Consider the following 23,058-nt stretch of genomic DNA (forward strand, 5'->3'; position numbering starts at 1 on the left):
ATAAAAGCTTTCTGTACAAGAGGGCTCGGTCACTCGGGGCTGTCTTGACATCAGCTGTCATACACACTGGTCACATCAGGTGACTTAGCACAGTGGTGCTACTCAGGTCTGGCTCAGACCTCACTGGACACACGGAAACTTTAAACACACCCGCGGTACATGCGGTACAACATGGCTTAAACTAGCAAATGATGCTTTTCTGTGCATAAAACTGACATGTGAGAACACTGACTGAGAGGAATTATTTAACACACGACATACATCTTCTCTCAATCTTCTCGACAATACTGAAATAATTACTAGAAACACTCGATGTGACATCATGTGATGTCAGGCGTGATGTCGCGAGGTGACGTCAGCAGACATCTCGAGGTGACGTCAGGCAGACATCGTGACGTCATGAAGTCGGGCAGCATCGTGGGTGACGTCGATGTGATGCGGGCAGCAGACCACAGCATGAGGCCTGGGACATCTGGTAACTCACGTGGCTGGTAGATCCACGTGACATCGCCCACACCCATGTGGCGTTGTGATCCACGTGGCATGCTGATCTACGTGGCATGCTGATCTACATGGCATGCTGATCCACGTAGCTTCGAGTGGCCTCGGGCACTCGGATAAACAGCTCTGGCAATGAATCACGTGAAAAACAGCAGAAAACACAGCAGAGGGAGTGGGCAGTGGTGAGTGGTGTATGGTAGTGTGGTGGCAAGGAGCGTGGATGAGTGTATGGCGAGGGAGCATCTGGCCATTCCTCCTCCTCCCACCCACAAACACAGGGAAACACACTGGACGCAGAAATCACCACGAAACTCACCTCTGGCTTGCTGAAACAGCTGTGCTGAGCTGAACAACAACAGCAGCATCATACAAGTGACGCTGAACACATGACTTGAGAAACAGCGTGGGTCCCACTGTAGCGTGGGGTCACTGGGACGCCACTTACAATTCTCGAAGAATTTCGGCAAATTTCGGCCTGGATCCTGCTTGTACCTGTGTCTGGATGCTCAAACGTGCAGACATGACATCAGGATAACTCGTTGAGAGACGAATGCTTGTTGTGTAGGTGGATGAAGTGAACAACTTCATTCCTTCCTTCCTCTCTCTGGGCAAACACACTGCTGATCCCACCGCTGCCACCAATGTTTAATGGGTTTATTGGTGATGCTGCAAGCGGGTGGTTAAATGATAAACGTCTTCGGAGGCTTCTTTGTTTATTGCTAAGTCGTGGCGGGTACACAGGCTTGTGTGTTGTGCCCATGGCCCGGGAGGGCCATGCCCACGAGAGAGAGCTAGGCAGTAGGCCTTGTGTCTTGCTGCTAGGCCGCTGTGAAAGTGAGAGCGAGGCAAGGGCAGGCAGGCTGAAGTGGCAACGCCTATAGGTGGCAGCACCAGCATGGCGCGAAATATGAACTAAGCTGGCAGACAGCATGGGCTGTCTGTGCAGACAGTACAGGCTGTCTACAATATTAGGTCAGTTTTGTCCCAGGATGTGGCCCACACCAGTCAACTAACACCCAGGTACCCATTTTATACTGATGGGTGAACATGGACAACAGGTGTCTTAAGGAAGCATGTCCTAATGTTTTACAGCTGTACCGGGGATTCTATCTCCAGACCTCAGTGTGTGAGCCAAGTGCGCTAGTGATCGAGCTACAGGACACCATAGCTCGATTATTTCCACACTGCTGCTGAGAATATTAGAATTGCAGCAGTTTTCAGCATGATATTCTAAATATACTTGGGCAACCTGTGACATACTTAGGAAGTGAGTGAATGATCAGCTTTCTAAGTTTGAAATGTTTTGATATTCATGAGGAAGAGCCAAATCCATAGAAATCATAGAGCACCTGAGGAATGAGAGTCAGTTAGATTTGATAAAAGGGGAGGGAGTGTAGCCCTAATTTCCTGGATCAAGGGCCAGGATGTTAAATCTAACACCTTGGAAGGGTGTTAGATTTAATGACTATGGACTGCAATAGGGTCATTATCTTTGTGTATCATCTGCTTTACACCACAAGTCAAGAATTTTTTAATCCTTAAATCAGGGATAAAGTAAACTCTCAGTATGTATAGAGTACTATTGGGCCCCTACTTAGACAAGATGGGTCCTATACAGATGACAGCAAGGAAATGAATAAGCTACTAATGTCCCAGTATGACTCAGTTTTTAGCGAGCCGCTAACCAGACAGAGTTGAAGACTTAAGTGAATTTTTTATGAGCGAGACAGAATTTGGTAGACTCAGACATATCTGGTATTATCCTGACGCCAAATGACTTCGAAAAGGTGATAAATGACATGCCCATGCACTCTGCCCCAGGCCCAGACTCGTGGGACTCCATGTTTATCAAAAACTGCAAGAAACCTCTATCATGTGCTTTTAACATTCTTTGGAGAGGGAGTATGGACACTGGTTATCCCACAGCTGCTAAAAACAACAGACATAACCCCACTCCACAAAGGGGGCAGTAAAGCAATAGCAAGGAACTACAGACCAATAGCACTAATATCCCATATAAAAATCTTTGAAAGGGTTCTAAGAAGCAAGATTGTCACCCATCTAGATACCCATCAGTTACACAGCCACTATGACAATGTCCTGGATGCTCTAGAAGACAAAATGCAGAAGTAGTATACACAGACTTTGCAAAAGCCTTTTCAAGTGTGCCCATGGTGTAATAGTGCACAAAATGTGTGATAAAGGAATAACAGGAAAAGTTGGTAGATGGATCTATAATTTCCTAACAAATAGAACACAAAGAGTAGTAGCAAATAGAATAAAGTCTGAGGCAGCTACTGTGAAGCTTAAAGTTTCTCTGACCATTTCACACTAACACAAGGCACAGTACTCGTATCGTTCCAGTCCATTGTGCCTGTTATTTTCCTTATCCTCATATCTGACAGGGATGTAAGCCACAGCACCATGTCTTCCTTTGCAGATGACACCCGAATTTGCATGACAGTGTCCTCCATTGAAGACACTGAAAGACTCTAGGCGGACATCAACCATATCTTTAAATGGGCTGCAGAAAACAATATGAAGTTCAATATGGAAAACATGAGGAAATTAAAACTATACTGGAATATAAAACCAATTCCAACCCCACAATAGAGCGAAAAACTAATGTAAAAGACCTGGGAGTGATAATATCAGAGGATCTCATCTTCAAAGACCACAACATTGTATCAATTGCATCTGCTAGAAAAATGACAGGATGGATAATGAGAACCTTCAAAACTAGGGATGCCAAGCCCATGATGACACTCTTCAGGTCACTTCTTCTATCTATGCTGGAATGTTGTTGCACACTAACAGCACCTTTCAAGGCAGGTGAAATTGGCGACCTAGAAAATGTACAGAGAACCTTCACGGCACACATAACTGTGATAAAACACCTCAATTACTGGGAATGCTTGAAGTTCCTCAACCTGTATTCCCTAGATTGCAGGCAGGAGAGATACATGATTATATACACTTAGAAAATCCTAGAAGGATTAGTACCAGAGTTGCACATGAAAATCACTCCCTATGAAAGCAAAAGATTCACCAGATGATGCAACATCCCCCAGTGAAAAGTAGGGGAGCCACTAGGATGATAAGAGACAACACAGTAAGTGTCAGGGGCCCACAACTGTTTAACTGCCTCCCAGCATACACGAGGGGAATTACCAAGATTTATTTTTTTTTAATATTTTAATTCCTTGTGTCTTCATACTGTAAAGTAAAAGGACACAAGTGCAACTGCTGGAGTTTTATAATTTCCTTGATTAGTATTTATAAAATCACTGATCATTTGTTGTGCAATAATTCTAGGATTAAAAAAAACAAGGGAAGACACAATAAAGTTTATAGTACAGTATTAAGACTGGAGTTTTGTACATCGCAGAGAGTGGTATTAGATAATGTTTTTAACTACTGAATTAGTTCCATTATAATCATTATGCAACCTCTGATGTTATAAAGCTGTAATGAAAACTATAATGACTTTTTCAAAAATGCTGTAAAGGTAGGTATTATGGTCAGTACAGTATATGTCATGTGAATGAGTGAGCCAGCTAGAGGACACAGTAGTACCTGCTTTATCTGTTCTTACCAGGAGTATGCCCTACTTCTACCAGTCATTACTAGGTTAAATAATGTCTTCAGTGGGACACTTTAATATATACAAAAGTAAGAACAAGAATGCCTCAGATCCATTTCCTTCAAACTTCAAAACAATTATCACTATTTTGTTTTTGTATATATTGAATCTGTGCTGTATTGTTTGTTTGCATGTGTGTGTACATGTGTATTGATGCATACAAATGCAAATAAATATTACATCATTTAGTGTGTGTGAGGGTGCATGGATGTATGTAATTAACAATTTAAAGCTACGTGTGTTTTATCAATATTTAACCAGTTATGCAACTTTTTATAAATTTCTAATTGTTGCACTTACTGTCTCTTGTATCCCACTCCAATGATACATAGTTCCACTGTGCATGTGCATGTGTGTTTTTACTCTCCTATTTGTGCTTACAGGAGAGTCTTAGATTCTGTGTAAATAAAACAAAATACAGGTCATGACATTGTATTGAGAACACTTCTTTGTGCACCAGGGACTCAGTCAATTCTCAGACAAGTAGAGCATATAGCAGAGAAGTTGTGAGGGAAGATGTTGAACTGATGAGTGATGTCATCTGTTGTAATGTGGCACAGCCAATTGAAATCATTGAATTTCTTAAAATTAGGATTGGCTGGTAGGGTGTCCCCTCCTTGCCTGCCTCTCTTATTGCCCCCTTCTTATAGTTCTGTGTTATAGCAGTATTTTATCTCGTGAGAATACGTTTAGCCAGTGTTTCTGTGTTATGGCATTAGTAGTGATTATCAGAGCAGATTCCAAGCATAGTCTGACTTTTTTGGGTTATCCTAGGGTCTCTACACATATGCTGCTATGTATGATAATTCTATGTAACTGTATTTGTGTATACCTGAATAAACTTACTTACTTACTATAGCCTATTATGCTTGTCTGCCTCTTTGATAAGTATTTTTCCAGAAGGGCAGTGATCAGATGGTTTTCCATGTTGCATTAAATGATACAAGCAGTATTCCTGTCATTCTTCTGGAAGGCATTTCTATGTTTTTACATTCTCATGTTCAGATCCCTGGAAGTTTCACCCATGTAAAATGGTTTCACAACCCCCCCCCTTCCCATATGGTATCACATAGGACACCTGAAGGGGTGTTCTTTTTTAACAATAAGGTTACCCAAACCAAGGGCACCACTGCCAGCATCTACATACTGTGTGGAGGCTGTTATAAGTTTTACATTGGTGAAACCTTCAAGAACCTGGTCAAAGGATCAATGAACACAAAAAAAAACCTGCCAAAGGAATGACAATAATGCTTGTACTATTCATCACCACATGGAAACCATCTGATTAATTTCCCTCATGCCAAACTACTTATCAAAGCAGACAGGCATACTGGGCTTGGAATCTGCTTTGATTGCTACTAACGCCATCAAATAAAGGTCAGGATCATTCTTAATTTCAGAAACACTAGTCCGACTTATTCTCATCAGACATAAGGCTATTACAAAAAGCTACATGAAATGGCAGTGCAGTTGGCCTACGGGCCAATCCTAATTCAAAAGCATTCGATGATTCCACTTGGCTGTCGCAATATAAAGTGTTACTTGTTGGTATATTCTACAACTGCTATAGTCTTAGATTCTGGCTCTGGCTGAGTTCACTCCTACCCTCATGGGCACTATCATAAAGCTATGAATAATTTATGTCCATTTCTTCATCCAGGTCACTTTTTGTGATTATCCTAAAGTGACCAGGAAAAAATATTTCTAAGGATTACTGTGAAAAATTGTATCTATTTAATTTATGGCTCCATTCCAGTTTTTCACTTGTCAAGCCCTTGGAGCCTCTCATACACAGTAAGCATGCTTTGTCCAGTTATAAGGTTTAATTAGCCATTTTTCATTGGTCATTCCTCTTTAGTTCCAATAGTCTCATGGCAAACCTCTGGTTTCAGATTATGAACATACTTGTTCAGGTGGGATTCCATACTGGTGTTATGCACTCTATGAAAGATCTGATATATATTTTGTACTGTGTAGTGTGAGCAGGGTGATATTTGTGTTTTAAGAGAGTTGATGTGTGGACATTTGTGGTAGCAGGGGGTTGAGTTTCAGTTCAGTGTGTCTGTTGGGTTTACTCTGTCATTGCTTTATGATTCGTATCAGTTCTAGTTTTTAAGCTATATATGGATCTTTTCTCTAAAACTTGTGTTCAGGTCACTTCACTTCTTGACAATACTGATGCTGAAGAAAGTTTCTAGTATCCTTGTGGCTGTATAGCCCTTGTGGTTTAGTGCTTCTTTTTTATTATAATAATAGTATCCTTGTGACTTGTCTGCATTTAGCTTCTTTAAACACACTGTTCCTGTGCACCATATAAATTTCTTATGGTATTCTGTATGCTGGTGTCAAATCTTCCCTGGTCCTGCTGTCCTCATGTCAAGTTTAGCTCCTCTTTTCTCTTCTCACTGTTCATGCTTCTTAGCTTTGGGACTAGTTTGAGTGTACTCACCTATATGCAGTTAGAGAGGTCAAGTCATGTGAGAGAGCATTTTTTGAGTTAACTCTAAAAATGAAGGAAATGGTACCACTGTGTCATTTGCCTATATATTTGGCCCTTTCTTTAAACTAAGTAACATTTAAAGACATTTTATACAAATGGGAAGCAATAGGACATCATAGCTGGCGAGATCATAATACTTATATTCCATAATTTGTTCAGTAATGGTTGAGGTAAGCTGACTGTAAACATTACAATATAGTAGTTTGCAAAAGTTACCTTCGTAACTTGGCTAATAATTTATAGTCTGAAAAATATAATGACATGATTTCTAGTAGGAACTTTGAAGGAAAGCTTACCTCACTTTATGACCCAGCTTGACCTTAGCTGCCTGCTATAAGATATGGCACAAAGGTTGCTGAAGCAATTGTATCTATCCTACCAGAGGATGAGAGCTTGAAGGAGATTGTGTGCTTATTCCTCAAAATTATATGGATATTAATAATTTATCATGTAATTACAATTTCTAATATTCAATTCACATTACTGTAGGAAGTACAATTTGTTAAAAAATAATTAAATTTACTTATGAAATGTTGCACATTTCAAAATAATGTGTTCAAACACTGACAAGACTAATCTTGTACACTGCTTGGCATTCTGTGGGATTAATGTGCAGTTCCTGCTCATCTTCCCTGGTTAGATATTTACTTTACTAGCCTACATATGGGAACGTTCTGAACTATGTCAGCACTATGATACGTCATATCTTCTGTACAAAATATAAATGATTATAGGTTTATAATGGGTTAGAAAAATTTGCCTTGAGATTCCTATGAAATATGAGATAGTTTATATGAAATAATTTAATAGCACACAGAAACTAGAGAGGGACTTTGACATGATGATTTACATACAACAAAAATGCAGTCATACTTTACAATAAAGCCTTTCATAAAATTATCATACAATTCATAAAATTATTCTATCTAAACTAAATTTGATCACTATGTACATCTTGAAACTTAATAATAATAGTTTATGAATATCTTGTCTCAACACTTAATAGTTTAATTTTTTGAGAAATTTCAAATGAAATTACCAGTAAATTCCATGACTTACATTAACTATGTAAACATTACACATATTTTGATATATGACACACATTGCATGCTGCAACGGATAATTAACACAACGGCTTATGAGGTAAGTAGTCGGGGGGTGGGGGGGGCGATAGATGTATATCTACTATGCTGATCTCATGATTGTAGATAACTACACATGCATTACGCCACTGAATCCATCTCCTAGTACAGAAACTGTGATGCGAAGCTTCTGCTTGATGAACAGTCAACCAAAAGTCAAAGTGAACTGTTACACCAACTACAATAAAGCAGAATTTCACCATTCAATATCAGTTGCTTGACCTCAAATACAATCAGATTTTCAACTTTCCAAACTTTGTTTTAAAATACTGTTACACACAGATTCAGACTATTCTGATGCCATACATGTAAAGTTGCACACCTTCAATCCAGGTTTATTAAGCGAGGATTGGGTCCACCACAGTGCATGTTTATAACAGCAATGACCTATTACTTAATGAGGACATTTCTCCTTGCAGATACCATTGCCTGAATCAGCCTGTTTCTATCTGACTTATACATTAAGATAATGGAAATGTACATGTACTGGTTTGGCTCATAGACATGGGATACATTGGTTATTATGAGTACCTACATTTATCATATAATAAGGACCATCATTGTCAATTCCTGGTGTTAAAACTTAATTCTACAGTTATACCTCCCTACAAACCTTACTACATCTCTCCTGAAGAACTTTTCCAACCTACTGTTTGTCACTTTTAATGTTCTCACTAAACATGCTCAAATAATATAATTCTATCTTTTTACTGATATTACACAGGCTTGTTTTCAGTAATGGCTATTTGATTTTCTCCTCAGTATTCAATCTCTAAAATGACTTTCAGAAATTTTTTTTCAGTAACATCGTCTGCGGCAACGACATTTCCTGATGATTTCAATCTCTTTTTTGTAGGATGTTCCATCATTACAAATAAGCCGAACCTGCCGTTGCTTTGTTCTGCGTGGCTTGCAGCAGTGAGTGCCACAAGTGCCACTGCAGATTGCATTTTTGATGGGCCTCCTTGACCTGCATCCATTTTCCACATAATACTCGGTAAACTGTTCTTTACGGCAAGTTGGAGCTGAAAAATGGAAAATGTAAGTTCAAAAGATTCTTTTTTACATAAACATAATCCCTATATACATAAACCTTTGTCTATTACTAATGAAACATAATTGGGAGGTATTCAAGCTCTTACTGAACCACCTCTTCTGGTACTGCTTAAAATATTCAGGATTTAAAAAAAACTTGAAACAATGAGTTTCTAATCCTGTTTTTTTGCTAACAGAACTGGTAATAAAAAATTATCTTAAAATCTAAAGCTCCTCCATTTTGAAACAATGTCTGCACTCTGAAGGAGGGGTGTTAATATTGCAGTTTTATAAACTGTAGTGTAAAGGACCCCTCTGGCAAGACAGTGATGGAGTGAATGATGAAAGTTTTTCTTTTTCGGGCCACCCTGCCTTGATGGGAATCAGCCTGCGGTCATACCTGCCTAAGCTCTTGGGAGTTAGCGTGGGCTGTTACCAAGCACCATGGCTTGTTGTAGTGTTTTAGAATCTCAGGTTCAAGTGTTGAAGAAGGAGATTCAACTTCTTCAGGAGGAAAATAGGAGGCTGAAGCTTTGCATAGATGAGTTTGGGAACGAGTGTGAGAAGGATTTAGCTGGTAAGGAGGAAATGGTCACCAGTAGTGATAGTGGCAGATGCTTTAAGTGGCAAGTGGTTCACAGTTCAGGAAGAAGGAAGATGAGGAGAGTTAATAGAGAAGATGTGAAGGTAGGAAATCGATTCTCTGTTCTCCAAGACAAGTGTACTTCAGTGGTTAGTGAGGTTGAAGGTACCACTGATTCCCCTGCTAATCAAGGTAAGAATATTTTAATAGTAGGCGATTCTCAGGTAAGATATATGGACCGTGCATTTTGTAACAGAGACAGAAAGGTCAGACAGAGAGTGTCTTCCTGGAGCTGGTGACATAGTCAGCAGGTTGGATAATATTATGGCAGGTAATGGGAACAAGCCCATTATCTGTCTTAGTGCTGGGGGTAATGACATTGGGAAGGGCAGGAGAGAGGAGCTGCTGGATAAGTACAGGTCAGCCATAGAAGTAGTTAGGTCTTAAGGGACGGATCTCAGTCATATGTAGCATATTGCCTAGAAAGGGAGTGGGCAATGAATGGATGTCTAGGGCAATTGGTATAAACTGCTGGCTAGACAGGCACTGCAAGGAACTTGCAATCCCATTCATTGATAACTGGGACCTATTCTTTGGCAAACGTGGTATGTATGCAAGGGATGGGGGTTCATCTCTCTGGGGATGGAGTGGTTGCAGTAGCCAATTCAATTGAGACGATAATTGATGACTTGTCTAGGAATTTAAACTGATAGATTATAGAGGTATGGGTGTGTGTGAGATACAATCAGGCTGCATCGTTAGGGCTAAAAACAGCAGTTATTACTGGGATACCTCAAGGATATGTTTAAAAGACAATAATCAAAATAAAGTTGCTAGTAATGGCAAATCAACTGATCAACAAAGAAAGATAGTAGAGGGCAATGAGTGACTAGCTCCCTTAAGGTTGACTATACAAATAGTAGGAGTCTAAGAAATAAGATAGATGAGCTAAGATTACTTGCAAGTTCAGGTAATATATATAATAATTGGTATAACAGAGACCTGGTTCAACCTGAAAGATAGAGAAATGCCCTCTAAATGCAACATACAGGGTTATAAACTATTCCACACTGATAGGGTCAACAGGAAGGGTGGTGGTGTGGTGATGTATGTCGGAGAAAATTTAAATTGCTGTCTTAGACATGATATAAGATTAGAAACATCGAACACAGAATCTGTTTGGCTACAGTTTCTCGAGGTATGTGACAAATTAATTTTGGGTGTGATTTATAGGCCCCCAAACCTTGATAGGGAGTGCAGTAAGCTGTTATGGGACAAAATTCATAAGGCATCTAGATATGAAAATGTTGTGATAACGGGAGATTTTAACTTCAGACAAATTGATTGGAACAATATGACAGGAAATCTTGAGTCTAGTGACTTTCTTGATACGGTTCAGGATTGCTTTTTAGAACAGGTTGTGACAGAACCAACTAGAGGAAACAATCTGCTTGACTTGGTTCTTGCCAACAAAGATTCACTAATTAATAATCTTGAAATTTTTTCCTGGGTAGAGGCATGGCTGACAAATAGGCAGCAGAGAGTTTTCATAAATGGCGAGAAATCAGAATGTGGGCACATCACAAGCGATGTTCCTCAGGAGTCAGTGTTGGGCCCATTGTTGTTCACAATTTACATAAACGACATAGGTGATGGAATAAATAGCGACATAAGCAAATTTGCTGATGACACCAAAATAGGCCGTCCAATTCATTTTAATGAGGACACTAGAGCACTCCTGGATGATTTGAATAGACTGATGCAATGGTCGGAGAAGTGGCAGATGCAGTTTAATATTGACAAATGCATACGTAGTTCTAAATGTTGGACAGTTAAATAACCATGCCACATATAAACTAAATAATGTAGATCTTAATACTACTGATTGCAAAAAGGATTTAGGAGTTCTGATTAGCAGTACAGTGGACCCTCGACCAACGATATTAATCCGTTCCTGAGAGCTCATCGTTAATCGAAATTATCGTTAGTCGAGTTAATTTTCCCCATAAGAAATAATGGAAATCAAATTAATCCGTGCAAGACGCCCAAAAGTATTGAAAAAAAAACAAAAATTACCACATGAAATATTAATTTTAATACAAACTGAAGAAGACATGTACAATTACATGACACTTTCCTTTACTGAAGATCTGGTGATGATTGATAGGATGGGAGGAGGGGAGACTGTGGATGGTGTTAGTGTTTAGAAGGGGAATCCCCTTCCATTAGGACTTGGTGTCAAGTCCTTTTCCGGGGTTACTTCCCTTCTTTTAATGCTACTAGGACCAGCTCGAGAGTCGCTGGACCTCTGTCGCACAACATATCTGTCCATAGAGGCCTGTACCTCCCGTTCCTTTATGACATTCCTAAAGTGTTTCACAACATTATCAGTGTCACAATTAAACACTTGTTCAGGTTTCAATTCTTCACTGTCTATGTACTCCTTGAATTCCTGCACATATTTTTCAGCTGCTTTTTGGTCCAAACTGGCAGCCTCATCATGCCTTATCACACTATGTATGCCACTATGATTCTTAAATCTCTCGAACCAACCTTTGCTGGCCTTAAATTCACTCACATCACTAGTTGCAGGCATTTTTCTAATTAAATCCTCATGCAACTTCCTAGCCTTTTCACATATGAATGCTTGAGAGATGCTATCTCCTGCTATCTGTTTTTCGTTTATCCACACCAATAACAGTCTCTCAACATCTTCTATCACTTGCGATCTCAGTTTTCGAAAACATAGTTGCACCTTTGGCAAGAACAGCTTCCTTGATTGCCGTTTTCTTGGCCACAAAAGTAGCGATGGTTGATTGGGGTTTTGTGTACAACCTGGCCAGCTTGGAGACACACACTCCACTTTCATACTTAGCAATAATCTCTTTCTTCATATCCATAGTAATTCTCACCCTTTTTGCTGTAGGGTTAGCACTAGAAGCTTTCTTGGTGCCCATGGTGACTTATTTTGCAGGTGCAATCACTAAAAACACTGTGATAATATGAAATGTTCCGATTGTATGTTTGGATGGGACCGCAGTGGCTGGCTGTCTTGTAAACACTGGCCACAAGTGGAAGCGTCTCAGACGGAACGAATCGTGTTGGTTGAGTTTTTTAGCGCTAGTCGAGGCAAAATTTTTGCGTTAAAATGTATCGCTAGTCGGATTTAACGTTAGACGATGCCATCGTTGGTCGAGGGTCCACTGTAATCTAAAACCAAGACGACAGTGCATTAGTGTTCGCAATAAAGCTAACAGAATTCTTGGCTTCATATCTAGAAGTATAAATAATAGAAGTCCTCAGGTTGTTCTTCAACTCTATATATCCTTGGTTAGGCCTCATTTAGACTATGCTGCTCAGTTCTGGTCACCATATTACAGAATGGATATAAATGCTCTGGAAAACGTACAGAGGAGGATGACAAAGATGATCCCATGTATCAGAAATCTTCCATATAAGGATAGACTGAGGGCCCTGAATCTGCACTCTCTCGAAAGGCGTAGAATTAGGGGGGATATGATCGAGGTGTATAAATGGAAAACAGGAATAAATAAAGGGGATGTAAATAGCGTGCTGAAAATTTTTAGCCAGCAGCAATGGTTTCAAGTTGGAAAAATTCAGATTTAGGGAGGATATAGAAAAGCACTGGTTTGGTAATAGAGTCGTGGACAAGTGGAACAAACTCCCGAGTACAGTTATTCAGGTTAAAACGTTGTGTAGTTTTAAAAATAGGTTAGATAAATACATGAGTAGACTTCAGGATGTACATGTTTATAGGGGGGCCACAGATATATATATCTAGTTGTATCTGAGAGTAAAAGGTAGATGGGATACAATTTATTATTATTATTTCGGAAGATTATAGATGTGCATTCAGGCTTAATTCGGGGAACTGGAGCACAGATCCAATTCCCTAAATCAAGAGCCCCTCACCAACATCAAGGAACCTTCCTTGAGGGGAATGGGATACAAGGACAATAGAAGCATCAGGGAAGAGAGAGGTGAAGGTTTATAAACTAAAAGAGGAGGCAGTTAGGGTAAGATATAAACAGCTATTGGAGGATAGATGGGCTAATGAGAGCATAGGCAATGGGGTCGAAGAGGTATGGGGTAGGTTTAAAAATGTAGTGTTCAGCAGAAGTTTGTGGTTACAGGAAAGTGGGTGCGGGAGGGAAGAGGAGCGATTGGTGGAATGATGATGTAAAGAGAGTAGTAAGGGAGAAAAAGTTAGCATATGAGAAGTTTTTACAAAGTAGAAGTGATGCAAGGAGGGAAGAGTATATGGAGAAAAAGAGAGAGGTTAAGCAATGTAAAAAGAGAGCAAATGAGAGAGTGGGTGAGATGTTATCAACAAATTTTGTTGAAAATAAGAAAAAGTTTTGGAGTGAGATTAACAAGTTAAGGAAGCCTAGAGAACAAATGGATTTGTCAGTTAAAAATAGGAGAGGAGAGTTATTAAATGGAGAGTTAGAGGTATTGGGAAGATGGAGGGAATATTTTGAGGAATTGTTAAATGTTGATGAAGATAGGGAAGCTGTGATTTCGTGTATAGGGCAAGGAGGAATAACATCTTGTAGGAGTGAGGAAGAGCCAGTTGTGAGTGTGGGGGAAGTTCGTGAGGCAGTAGGTAAAATGAAAGGGGGTAAGGCAGCCGGGATTGATGGGATAAAGATAGAAATGTTAAAAGCAGGTGGGGATATAGTTTTGGAGTGGTTGGTGCAATTATTTAATAAATGTGTGGAAGAGGGTAAGGTACCTAGGGATTTGCAGAGAGCATGCATAGTTCCTTTGTATAAAGGCAAAGAGAACAAAAGAGAGTGCAAAAATTATAGGGGGATAAGTCTGTTGAGTATACCTGGTAAAGTGTATGGTAGAGTTATTATTGAAAGAATTAAGAGTAAGACGGAGAATAGGATAGCAGATGAACAAGGAGGCTTTAGGAAAGGTAGGGGGTGTGTGGACCAGGTGTTTACAGTGAAACATATAAGTGAACAGTATTTAGAGAAGGCTAAAGAGGTCTTTGTGGCATTTATGGATTTGGAAAAGGCGTATGACAGGGTGGATAGGGGGGCAATGTGGCAGATGGTGTAGGAGGTAGGTTACTGAAAGCAGTGAAGAGTTTTACGAGGATAGTGAGGCTCAAGTTAGAGTATGTAGGAAAGAGGGAAATTATTTCCCAGTAAAATAGGCCTTAGACAAGGGTGTGTGATGTCACCGTGGTTGTTTAATATATTTATAGATGGGGTTGTAAGAGAAGTAAATGCGAGAGGTTTATCTGGAGTTTATCTGGAGAGAGTTTCGGGGGTCAACGCCCCCGCGGCCCGGTCTGTGACCAGGCCTCCTTAGGTCAGTGTCCCAGGATGCGACCCACACCAGTCGACTAACACCCAGGTACCCATTTTACTGATGGGGAACATAGACAACAGGTGGAAAGAAACACGTCCAATGTTTCTACTCTGGCTGGGAATCGAACCCAGGCCCTCACCGTGTGAAGCGAGAGCGTTAACCACCAGGCCACCAGAGGAGTGGAGTGGAGGTGTGGTGTGGAGTTAAAAGATAAAGAATCACACAAAGTGGGAGTTGTCACAGTTGCTCTTTGCTGATGACACTGTGCTCTTGGGAGATTCTGAAGAGAAGTTGCAGAGATTGGTGGATGAATTGTAGGGTGTGCAAAAGAAGAAAATTAAAAGTGAATACAGGAAAGAGTAAGGTTATGAGGATTGAAAGGTTGGAGGGAGAGAGTATGGAGGAGGTGAATGTATTCAGATATTTGGGAGTGGACGTGTCAGCGGATGGATCTATGAAAGATGAGGTGAATCATAGAATTGATGAGGGGAAAAGGGTGAGTGGTGCACTTAGGAGTCTGTGGAGACAAAGAACTTTGTCCTTGGAGGCAAAGAGGGGAATGTATGAGAGTATAGTTTTACCAACGCTCTTATATGGGTGTGAAGCATGGGTGATGAATGTTGCAGCGAGGAGAAGGCCGGAGGCAGTGGAGATGTCATGTCTGAGGGCAATGTGTGGTGTGAATATAATGCAGAGAATTCGTAGTTTGGAAGTTAGGAGGAGGTGCAGGATTACCAAAACTGTTGTCCAGAGGGCTGAGGAAGGGTTGTTGAGGTGGTTCGGACATGGAGCGAAACAGAGTGACTTCAAGAGTGTATCAGTCTCTAGTGGAAGGAAGGCGGGGTAGGGGTCGGCCTAGGAAAAGTTGGAGGGAGGGGGGCAAAGGAGGTTTTGTGTGCGAGGGGCTTGGACTTCCAGCAGGCATGCGTGAGCGTGTTTGATAGGAGTGAATGGAGACAAATGGTTTTTAATACTTGACGTGCTGTTGGAGTGTGAGCAAAGTAACATTTATGAAGGGGTTCAGGGAAACCGGCAGGCCGGACTTGAGTCCTGGAGATGGGAAGTACAGTGTCTGCACTCTGAAGGAGGGGTGTTAATGTTGCAGTTTAAAAACTGTAGTGTAAAGCACCCTTCTGGCAAGACAGTGATGGAGTGAAAGTTTTTCTTTTTCGGGCCACCCTGCCTTGGTGGGAATCGGCCAGTGTGATAAAAAAAAAAAAAAAATACACGAGTGGGTGTGAGTTGGATCTGACTAGCTTGTGCTGCTGGGTCTGGTGCCATGCTCCATCCTTGAGTGGAGGTGACCAGACTGGGTGGGAATGGACCTGCTCTGCATGGGTCAGCAGGCCTGTTGCAGTGTTCCTTCTTTCTTGTGTTCTTAATAAAAAAAAAAATGATTTAATGTCTTGCAGTGGTCAATAGATATGTTGTTGTACCCTTGGTCTTGCTCAGCTGGTGTTGCTGGCCATAGGACCCTAGCTACTGTGGGAAACTCCAAATGGGCATCTACCTGGAAATGAATCGGGTACACATGCCCAAAGCATGAAAGTACTGCATTCATTTTTATCAACATTATTGAACAACTCAAAATATTCTAGTTCACCCACCTCCCATCTAACATTTTTCCACTTTTGTTTTTAACTGACAAGTTCACTTGCTCCTCAGTTTTCTTAACTTATTAATATCTCTCCAAAATTATTTTTTCTCAGCAAAATTTGCTAATACAGTAGGACCCCCGTATCTGCTGGGATACGTTCCAAGTACCTGCCATGGATACTGAAATTGCGGATAGTACCAAACCTTATAATAGGTACGTATAGGACTTATATATAAAGTTTAACTGATTAATTATGCACAAGAAGAAGAGAATTATCACTTGCTCACTGATGGGAAGCACTTCATGGCTTCTCTTGAGCTCTGAAGAATTACTTTGGGGGTCATTATTATTCAAAATTAAGAGGCATTTTTGTGCCACAGTAAGCTGTGGATAACTGAAACCACAGATACCGAATCAGTGGATATGGGGGTTCTACTGTACATATTTATTCTCTCATTGGTTCTTTTGCACTCTCATAACTTTTCTAAGCTCTCTTCTTTCCATATATTCTTGTTTTCTGTATACATATCATTTCTACATTGTAAAAACTCTTGAATGCTAATTTTTTTCTACAGCACCACCCTTTTCATCTCACCATTCCATTCCATTAATCCTCCTCCCCATTAACAACCATCATCAAACTTCTGTGCACTCTTGGCACTGAATTCTGAAATCCTCTCCATTACCTGTACTTTTTCTTAACCCACCTTTCTCCCACTAGTTGCATTATGTTATTCCCTTAAGGTAATTCACTTTCACTTCTCTTTACCCACCAGTCATTCTCCTTGTACTTTATCTATTACTCTTATTGTACTACCACTAAATAATAATCTAAATCTATTGATCCTCTTTAAAATATGCATATCCAGATGTCAACCCATCAATACCATCTACTAATAAATAGTCTAGCAAATTGATGACACTGCTCTCTATATTACATCTCAGTTTTTTCTTAAGGTGTTACCTCTTTCTATACACAATGCAGTTAAAGGCCTCTCATTATCATCCAGAGCACTCCAAACTTACTTCCTATGCCATCTACAGCAGTCTCCCTCACTTCAGCATTTTACATAATAGAAGGAAAACTTACCTTGGTCACAAAATCTACCAGACCACCCAGTTCGGCAACGACATTTATAGTCAAATCCATCTGACTTGCGTCTGGGTTTACATCGTCCACGACGACACTTGTGATTTTCACATGGATCAACTCTGGTCATTTCTTCTTCTTCCTTATGTTTCTCTTCTAGTGCAGGTGGGTGTATCTAAAGAATACAGTACAGTATTAACTCTGTATTAGAATAAAACAAATTTTGAATTCTAATATCCATCCTACAGTGGAAGCTAAGAATACAGGTGCAGGTTTATAAATGGCATTACATTACTGAATATTACTGGAGGGGTTCATTGATGATTTACCAAAGAAATTAAGTTGGGTAGCACAATAGCATCGCTGACTCTTCCTCATTAGTAGTAAACACATCTCCAGTTTTTTAACAAGAAATTATAGAAAGGGAAGAAGGCAGAACATTTGAAAACACTGCAGGCAAGCCTGTGCTCTTGTCAAAAATAGTACAGCTATCTCCAAAGTGAGAATGTTACTGTCGAGTAGACATTAAAAGTTTACAAATATCACTGCATTTTTAAACATTGTTTGTTTCTTTATTACTGTACAGGATGAGGTTAGGTTAGGCATTATGACCACCAGCGGCCTTGAGTCTGATAAAAACCCTATTTGGTCTATGTCTATTTTACAGATATCTGATTAAGCTAGATTCAGTGGAAAAGTATACCTAAGTGGGAGAGTCTTTGGTTCACATAAGAAGAACCTGGGTTTGATCTCAGCACAAGTGGAAACATTGGGTATGTTTCTTTACACCTGTTACCCCTGCTCACCTATCAGTAAGTACCTGGGTGTTACCTGGCTGCTGTGGGTTGCATTCTAGGGAAGAGGATCAAAAGACCCCAATGGAAATAGCCAGATAAGACTAAGGTGATGCAGGTATCAAATAAGTTAGATGAAGAAAAATTAGGTATCACAGTGGAGGGAGGGAGTATGGAAGAAATGAATGTGTTCAGACATTTGGGAGTAGACTTGTCAACAGATGGGTGTATGAAGGATGAGGTAAACTACAGAACTGATGAAGGAAAAAAAAAGCGAGTGGTGCACTGAGGTATCTGTGGAGATAAAGAACATTATCCATGGAGGCAAACAAGGAAATGTATGAGAGTATAGTGGTACCAACACTCTTATATGGGTGTGAAGCAAGGGCTGTAAATGCTGCAGCAAAAAGGAGGCTGGAGGCAGTGGATGCTGTATAGCCCTTGTGGCTTAGCGCTTCTTTTTGATTATAATAATAATAATGGAGGCAGTGGAGATGTCATGTCTAAGAGCAATGTGTGGTGTGAATATTATGCAGAGAATTTGTAGTGTGGAAATTAGGTGTTGAGTTACTAAAAGTATTATTCAGAGGGGAGGGTCATCCTAGGAAAGAATGGGAGGGGGGGGGGGTAAAAGAGGTTTTGTGTGCAAGGTGCCTGGACATAAAGCAGGCACGTGTGTGTTAGATAGGAGAAGAATGATTTTTGAGACTTGACAATCTGTTGGAGAGCAGGGTAATATTTTGTGAAAGGATTCAGGGAAATCGGTTAGCTGGACTTGATCCTGGAGGTGGGGAGTACAATGCCTGCACTTTAAAAGAGGGGTTTGGGATATTTGCCATTTGGAGTGATAGCTGAACTGTCATATCTGAGCACCTTTGCAGACTGATTATGTGTGAATGATGGTGAAAGTGTTTCTTCATTTTTGGGTCACCTTGCCTTGGCAGAAGACGGCCGACGTGTTAAAAACAAATAACTATTTTGTCAAAATTAACAAAAGGTTAAGAGTATGGGATACCAACTACTGAATTCTATCCTAATATGTAAGTGGTGCATATCCTTACCTGAACTTCATTAGTGATCGAGTTATTGTGATGACATTCTTCCTCTTTAGCTCCAAGGCCTTTTACTGCTTTTAACATGTGCTGGTCATTCCCATTGAGTCCCTGATCTCTCACTGTCTCCTCACCACCACAACCGGGAGCAACCTTATGTTGCTGTCCCGAGCCAAGGTCTGTAAGACGACCATTCAGATACATCCTTTCCATACAACCTATAACAAAAAAAAATATTGATTAGTAATGTGAACAAACTGAAGAAAGTAAAAGATAATATAGTACCATAATTTTTTTTTTATTATCACACCGGCCGATTCCCACCAAGGCAGGGTGGCCCGAAAAAGAAAAACTTTCACCATCATTCACTCCATCACTGTCTTGCCAGAAGGGTGCTTTACACTACAGTTTTTAAACTGCAACATTAACACCCCTCCTTCAGAGTGCAGGCACTGTACTTCCCATCTCCAGGACTCAAGTCCGGCCTGCCGGTTTCCCTGAATCCCTTCATAAATGTTACTTTGCTCACACTCCAACAGCACGTCAAGTATTAAAAACCATTTGTCTCCATTCACTCCTATCAAACACGCTCACGCATGCCTGCTGGAAGTCCAAGCCCCTCGCACACAAAACCTCCTTTACCCCCTCCCTCCAACCCTTCCTAGGCCGACCCCTACCCCGCCTTCCTTCCACTACCATAATATGTTTTACAAAATACACTCCTTACAAGGAAAATGCCTTAATAATGATGAAGGGCTCTTAACCCAAGAAATCAGAGCTAAACTCTGCTTCCTTGGATCAAACCTGATTACCTCCCATTCCCTAACTGCTATAAGAACCCTACAGGTTTAGCATTTGCCCATGAATAAACCATAATAGTACAGTGGAACCTCAGTTTTCGTATGCCCTAGTTGGAGAAAATTCTCTGTAAAATGTATTTTTTATTAATATTTTTGGGTGTCTGGAATGGATTAATTGGTTCCATTCCAGACCCCCAAAAATATTAACAAAAAAACATTTTATAGATAATTTTCTCCAACTAGGGCATACAAAAACTGAGGTTCCACTGTATTATAATTCACAATATACGTAGATTAAACTTAATTATCTGCACACTAGTTCCTTACCACTGAAACTTCCAGAATCCCTCAGATGCCACTGTCTATTAGCAGAGTGTGCCACTTCCCTAGGAAGACCACCAATATAGAGGGGCGAAGAGACTTGAAGGTATTCATTAGATCCATCATTAATTATGGAGCGAGCGGTACCACGATTTATACGCATGGTGAAGTTCTGCTTCAAGGTCAGCAGTTCAACTGAATGCCATTCTCCATCATTTACAACTTCATAACTGTAGTGAAATTATGGAATTATTATTATTACTTATTCAAAAACAAAACTTAAAATTGCTCTTAATACTGAATTTTATTACACAAAATCCATTATACAAGAATGGTTCATAGTAGCTCAAAAATGCAATGTGGATAAAAGGTTGATCTTCCATTATACTGTGGAGAAATTAGCTGTAAGACTTTTAGGAAGCTGGGCTTGGATAATCCTAGAGTATGTGGATAGTCCTATTTTGGTATCATTTGATTGTATATCCTATTCTGGAGTATTCAAACATTAAGAAAGATCTTCCCATGTACTTCACTATGTCAAATCCTCCCTTTCCAGTGACTGTTTAACTCCCTAATCTATACACTGATATACAGTATGTCAAGTACTACAGTATTGTGAATAAACTGTTTAATATCCCTTACACTGTTATTCAATTTTCCCTCATGGTGGTTTATATTGATAATATATATTGAATAGTGTTACTGCTAAGACCGAGTATCACTTTAGTGGTGCTAGCCTAAGTGGTGACTTATATTGTTTGTATTAACTGAATATGAAGTGTTCATCTACTTTGGCCACACTGAAAGGACTACTAGAGAAGGTTCCAATCCTCCCAGAATATGAGTGTATAAGCTGCTTAATGAAGTTAAGATAGTGGTGATAAGTACCAAACAGTGAAAATGTGATGGACAGCAGTAGACTACTGTCTTGCTTTACCTATATTGATGGTATGAAGAGTGAATCCTTCCTACCCTGTGATATGACAATGTTGCTGCAACACAAACTCACTCTCATCTTTTTAACAAGTTTTCTTTATATATTATTCTAAACTGGTTTATACTGATATTCTGGACATAGAAGATCCAATGAGCATTTTTTTTAATGAAATCCTGTGGTTGGTTTTCAATTTAAGCATCATCTGCTAAGTTGAAAAAAAATGGACAATTGGCAATACAAAGAATGACTGAATTTTGGATTTGTTTTACATGGAATATTGTATATATTATTTCTAAGTGAAAAGGAACAGTACAGAATATAAAATATTGGGCAAATATTCTTTGTGAAATTTTTTTATGGAATTAGATGTTGAATATTTTGGTTTGGGACTGAAATATAAAAACACATTCCATACCTGAACATATTTGAAACTGGATAATTTCCCACATCATAAGACACTCTGATACGACCCTTAAACAATTCCACTGCAAGATGTGCCGACTCCCCTATGTAGAGTAACACTCCATCTTCTTTGTTGGTTCGGAAGTGAAGTGTCACATTGGATGAGGGTCGTGTTTTGAGAGGCTCCAGAGCTAGGTATGAGTCATTGGCACCAAAATGCACACGAGTGAGGTACTCACAATGTTTACCTACAAAAATAACAACAGTAAAGTAAAAACTTTGAAGTTGCACAAATTATGAAGCTTTTACAGTCAGTGGGAATAAGAAGTCAATATTTCAATACTGAATAAAAAAAGATATAAAAATGACATTATAAAGACCATTGTACAACAACAAATACATTAGGGCAGGTTAACTAACAAAAACATGATAATGGATGTATGCTAGAAGGTGGCAGTAGACTGTATATAGTCATAATGATAATTACTGGCCCCTTGCTCTCATCATTTTATTCGCCGTCTACAGCACTTGTTACTTATAGGGTAATGATTCTAACAAACTTTCCCCATGGAATTGAGAAGAAACACTAAGGACAAGAACTACTAAATAATTAGAAGATAATGCAGATGAGGTGTAATTCTTTTAATACATTAGCTATTTTCTACCAACATAGGGTGACCCCCCCCCACCCAAAAAAAAAAAAAGTAACCCATTCAGTGTCTTGCCAGAAAGGTGCTGACATCACTGTTCAGCTGTGATGTTAGTGTGTATACATGCACAACTGCCTGTGCAGTGTATACTGGATGCAGGTAATAAGAAAATGTACCTGTCATCTTGTGTTTACAAAACAAAGAAGAGAGACCAGCTAGAGTGTAAATTGAACTTTCCATTTCACACTCATATGGCACTATGGTAGTACTGTACCTCTATGGTGCTGCTGTCAACCAAGTTATTACCTTTAGTCCTGGAGGTAGGAAGTATAATTGCTGCACTTTGAAGGAGGGATGGGGGAATTCGGAGGAATGGTCATTTGGAGTCTAATGTCTGCATACTGCTGGCAAGACAGCTATTGAATGGATGATAATAAATGTGTTTTCTCTTAAGGGTTGCCTTACCTTGGTGGAAGACTGCCAGTGTGTTAAAAACAATAAAATTTATTCTGATTCATTTAGTTCTTAATGAATTTTTATATTTTTAAACACCACTTGACATGGCTCATACAGGTTTATTTTCCCCCTACTGCATTGTAATTATCTCTCTTCTATTTCTCTCTTCCTCATTTTGCCACCTCTCCCTATATTTCATATCATTATTA

At 39.7% G+C, this 23,058-nt stretch overlaps 1 protein-coding gene and 1 long non-coding RNA gene across 17 annotated transcripts in view; one reads left to right on the top strand and one right to left on the bottom strand.

Moving 5' to 3' along the window:
- The window catches only part of LOC128702184 (uncharacterized), a 40,474-nt gene extending 19,429 nt beyond the window's left edge, over window positions 1-21,045 (top strand). For 4 of the 9 annotated variants that reach the window (XR_011394312.1, XR_011394317.1, XR_011394319.1 and 1 more), the window contains 2 exons: window positions 8,643-8,827; window positions 20,426-21,045. This is a non-coding gene — a long non-coding RNA (uncharacterized lncRNA). Of the gene's footprint in view, window positions 1-8,642; window positions 8,828-16,459; window positions 16,479-18,104; window positions 18,211-20,425 lie in introns of those variants that run through there. The other 5 variants (XR_011394316.1, XR_011394314.1, XR_008409053.2 and 2 more) reach the window with 5 other exon arrangements.
- The window catches only part of sli (slit guidance ligand), a 659,016-nt gene continuing 639,794 nt past the window's right edge, over window positions 3,837-23,058 (bottom strand). For all 8 annotated transcript variants that reach the window (XM_070102675.1, XM_070102671.1, XM_070102676.1 and 5 more), the window contains 5 exons: window positions 21,757-21,991; window positions 20,411-20,634; window positions 19,293-19,501; window positions 17,438-17,612; window positions 3,837-8,811 (listed from right to left, as the gene is read on the bottom strand). In XM_070102675.1, coding sequence (XP_069958776.1) covers window positions 8,585-8,811; window positions 17,438-17,612; window positions 19,293-19,501; window positions 20,411-20,634; window positions 21,757-21,991 — 1,070 coding nt within the window. In that variant the 3' untranslated portion in view covers window positions 3,837-8,584. The remainder of the gene's footprint in view (window positions 8,812-17,437; window positions 17,613-19,292; window positions 19,502-20,410; window positions 20,635-21,756; window positions 21,992-23,058) is intronic.

This window comes from Cherax quadricarinatus, chromosome 83, assembly GCF_038502225.1.
Source record: "Cherax quadricarinatus isolate ZL_2023a chromosome 83, ASM3850222v1, whole genome shotgun sequence".
Lineage (NCBI taxonomy): Eukaryota > Metazoa > Arthropoda > Malacostraca > Decapoda > Parastacidae > Cherax > Cherax quadricarinatus.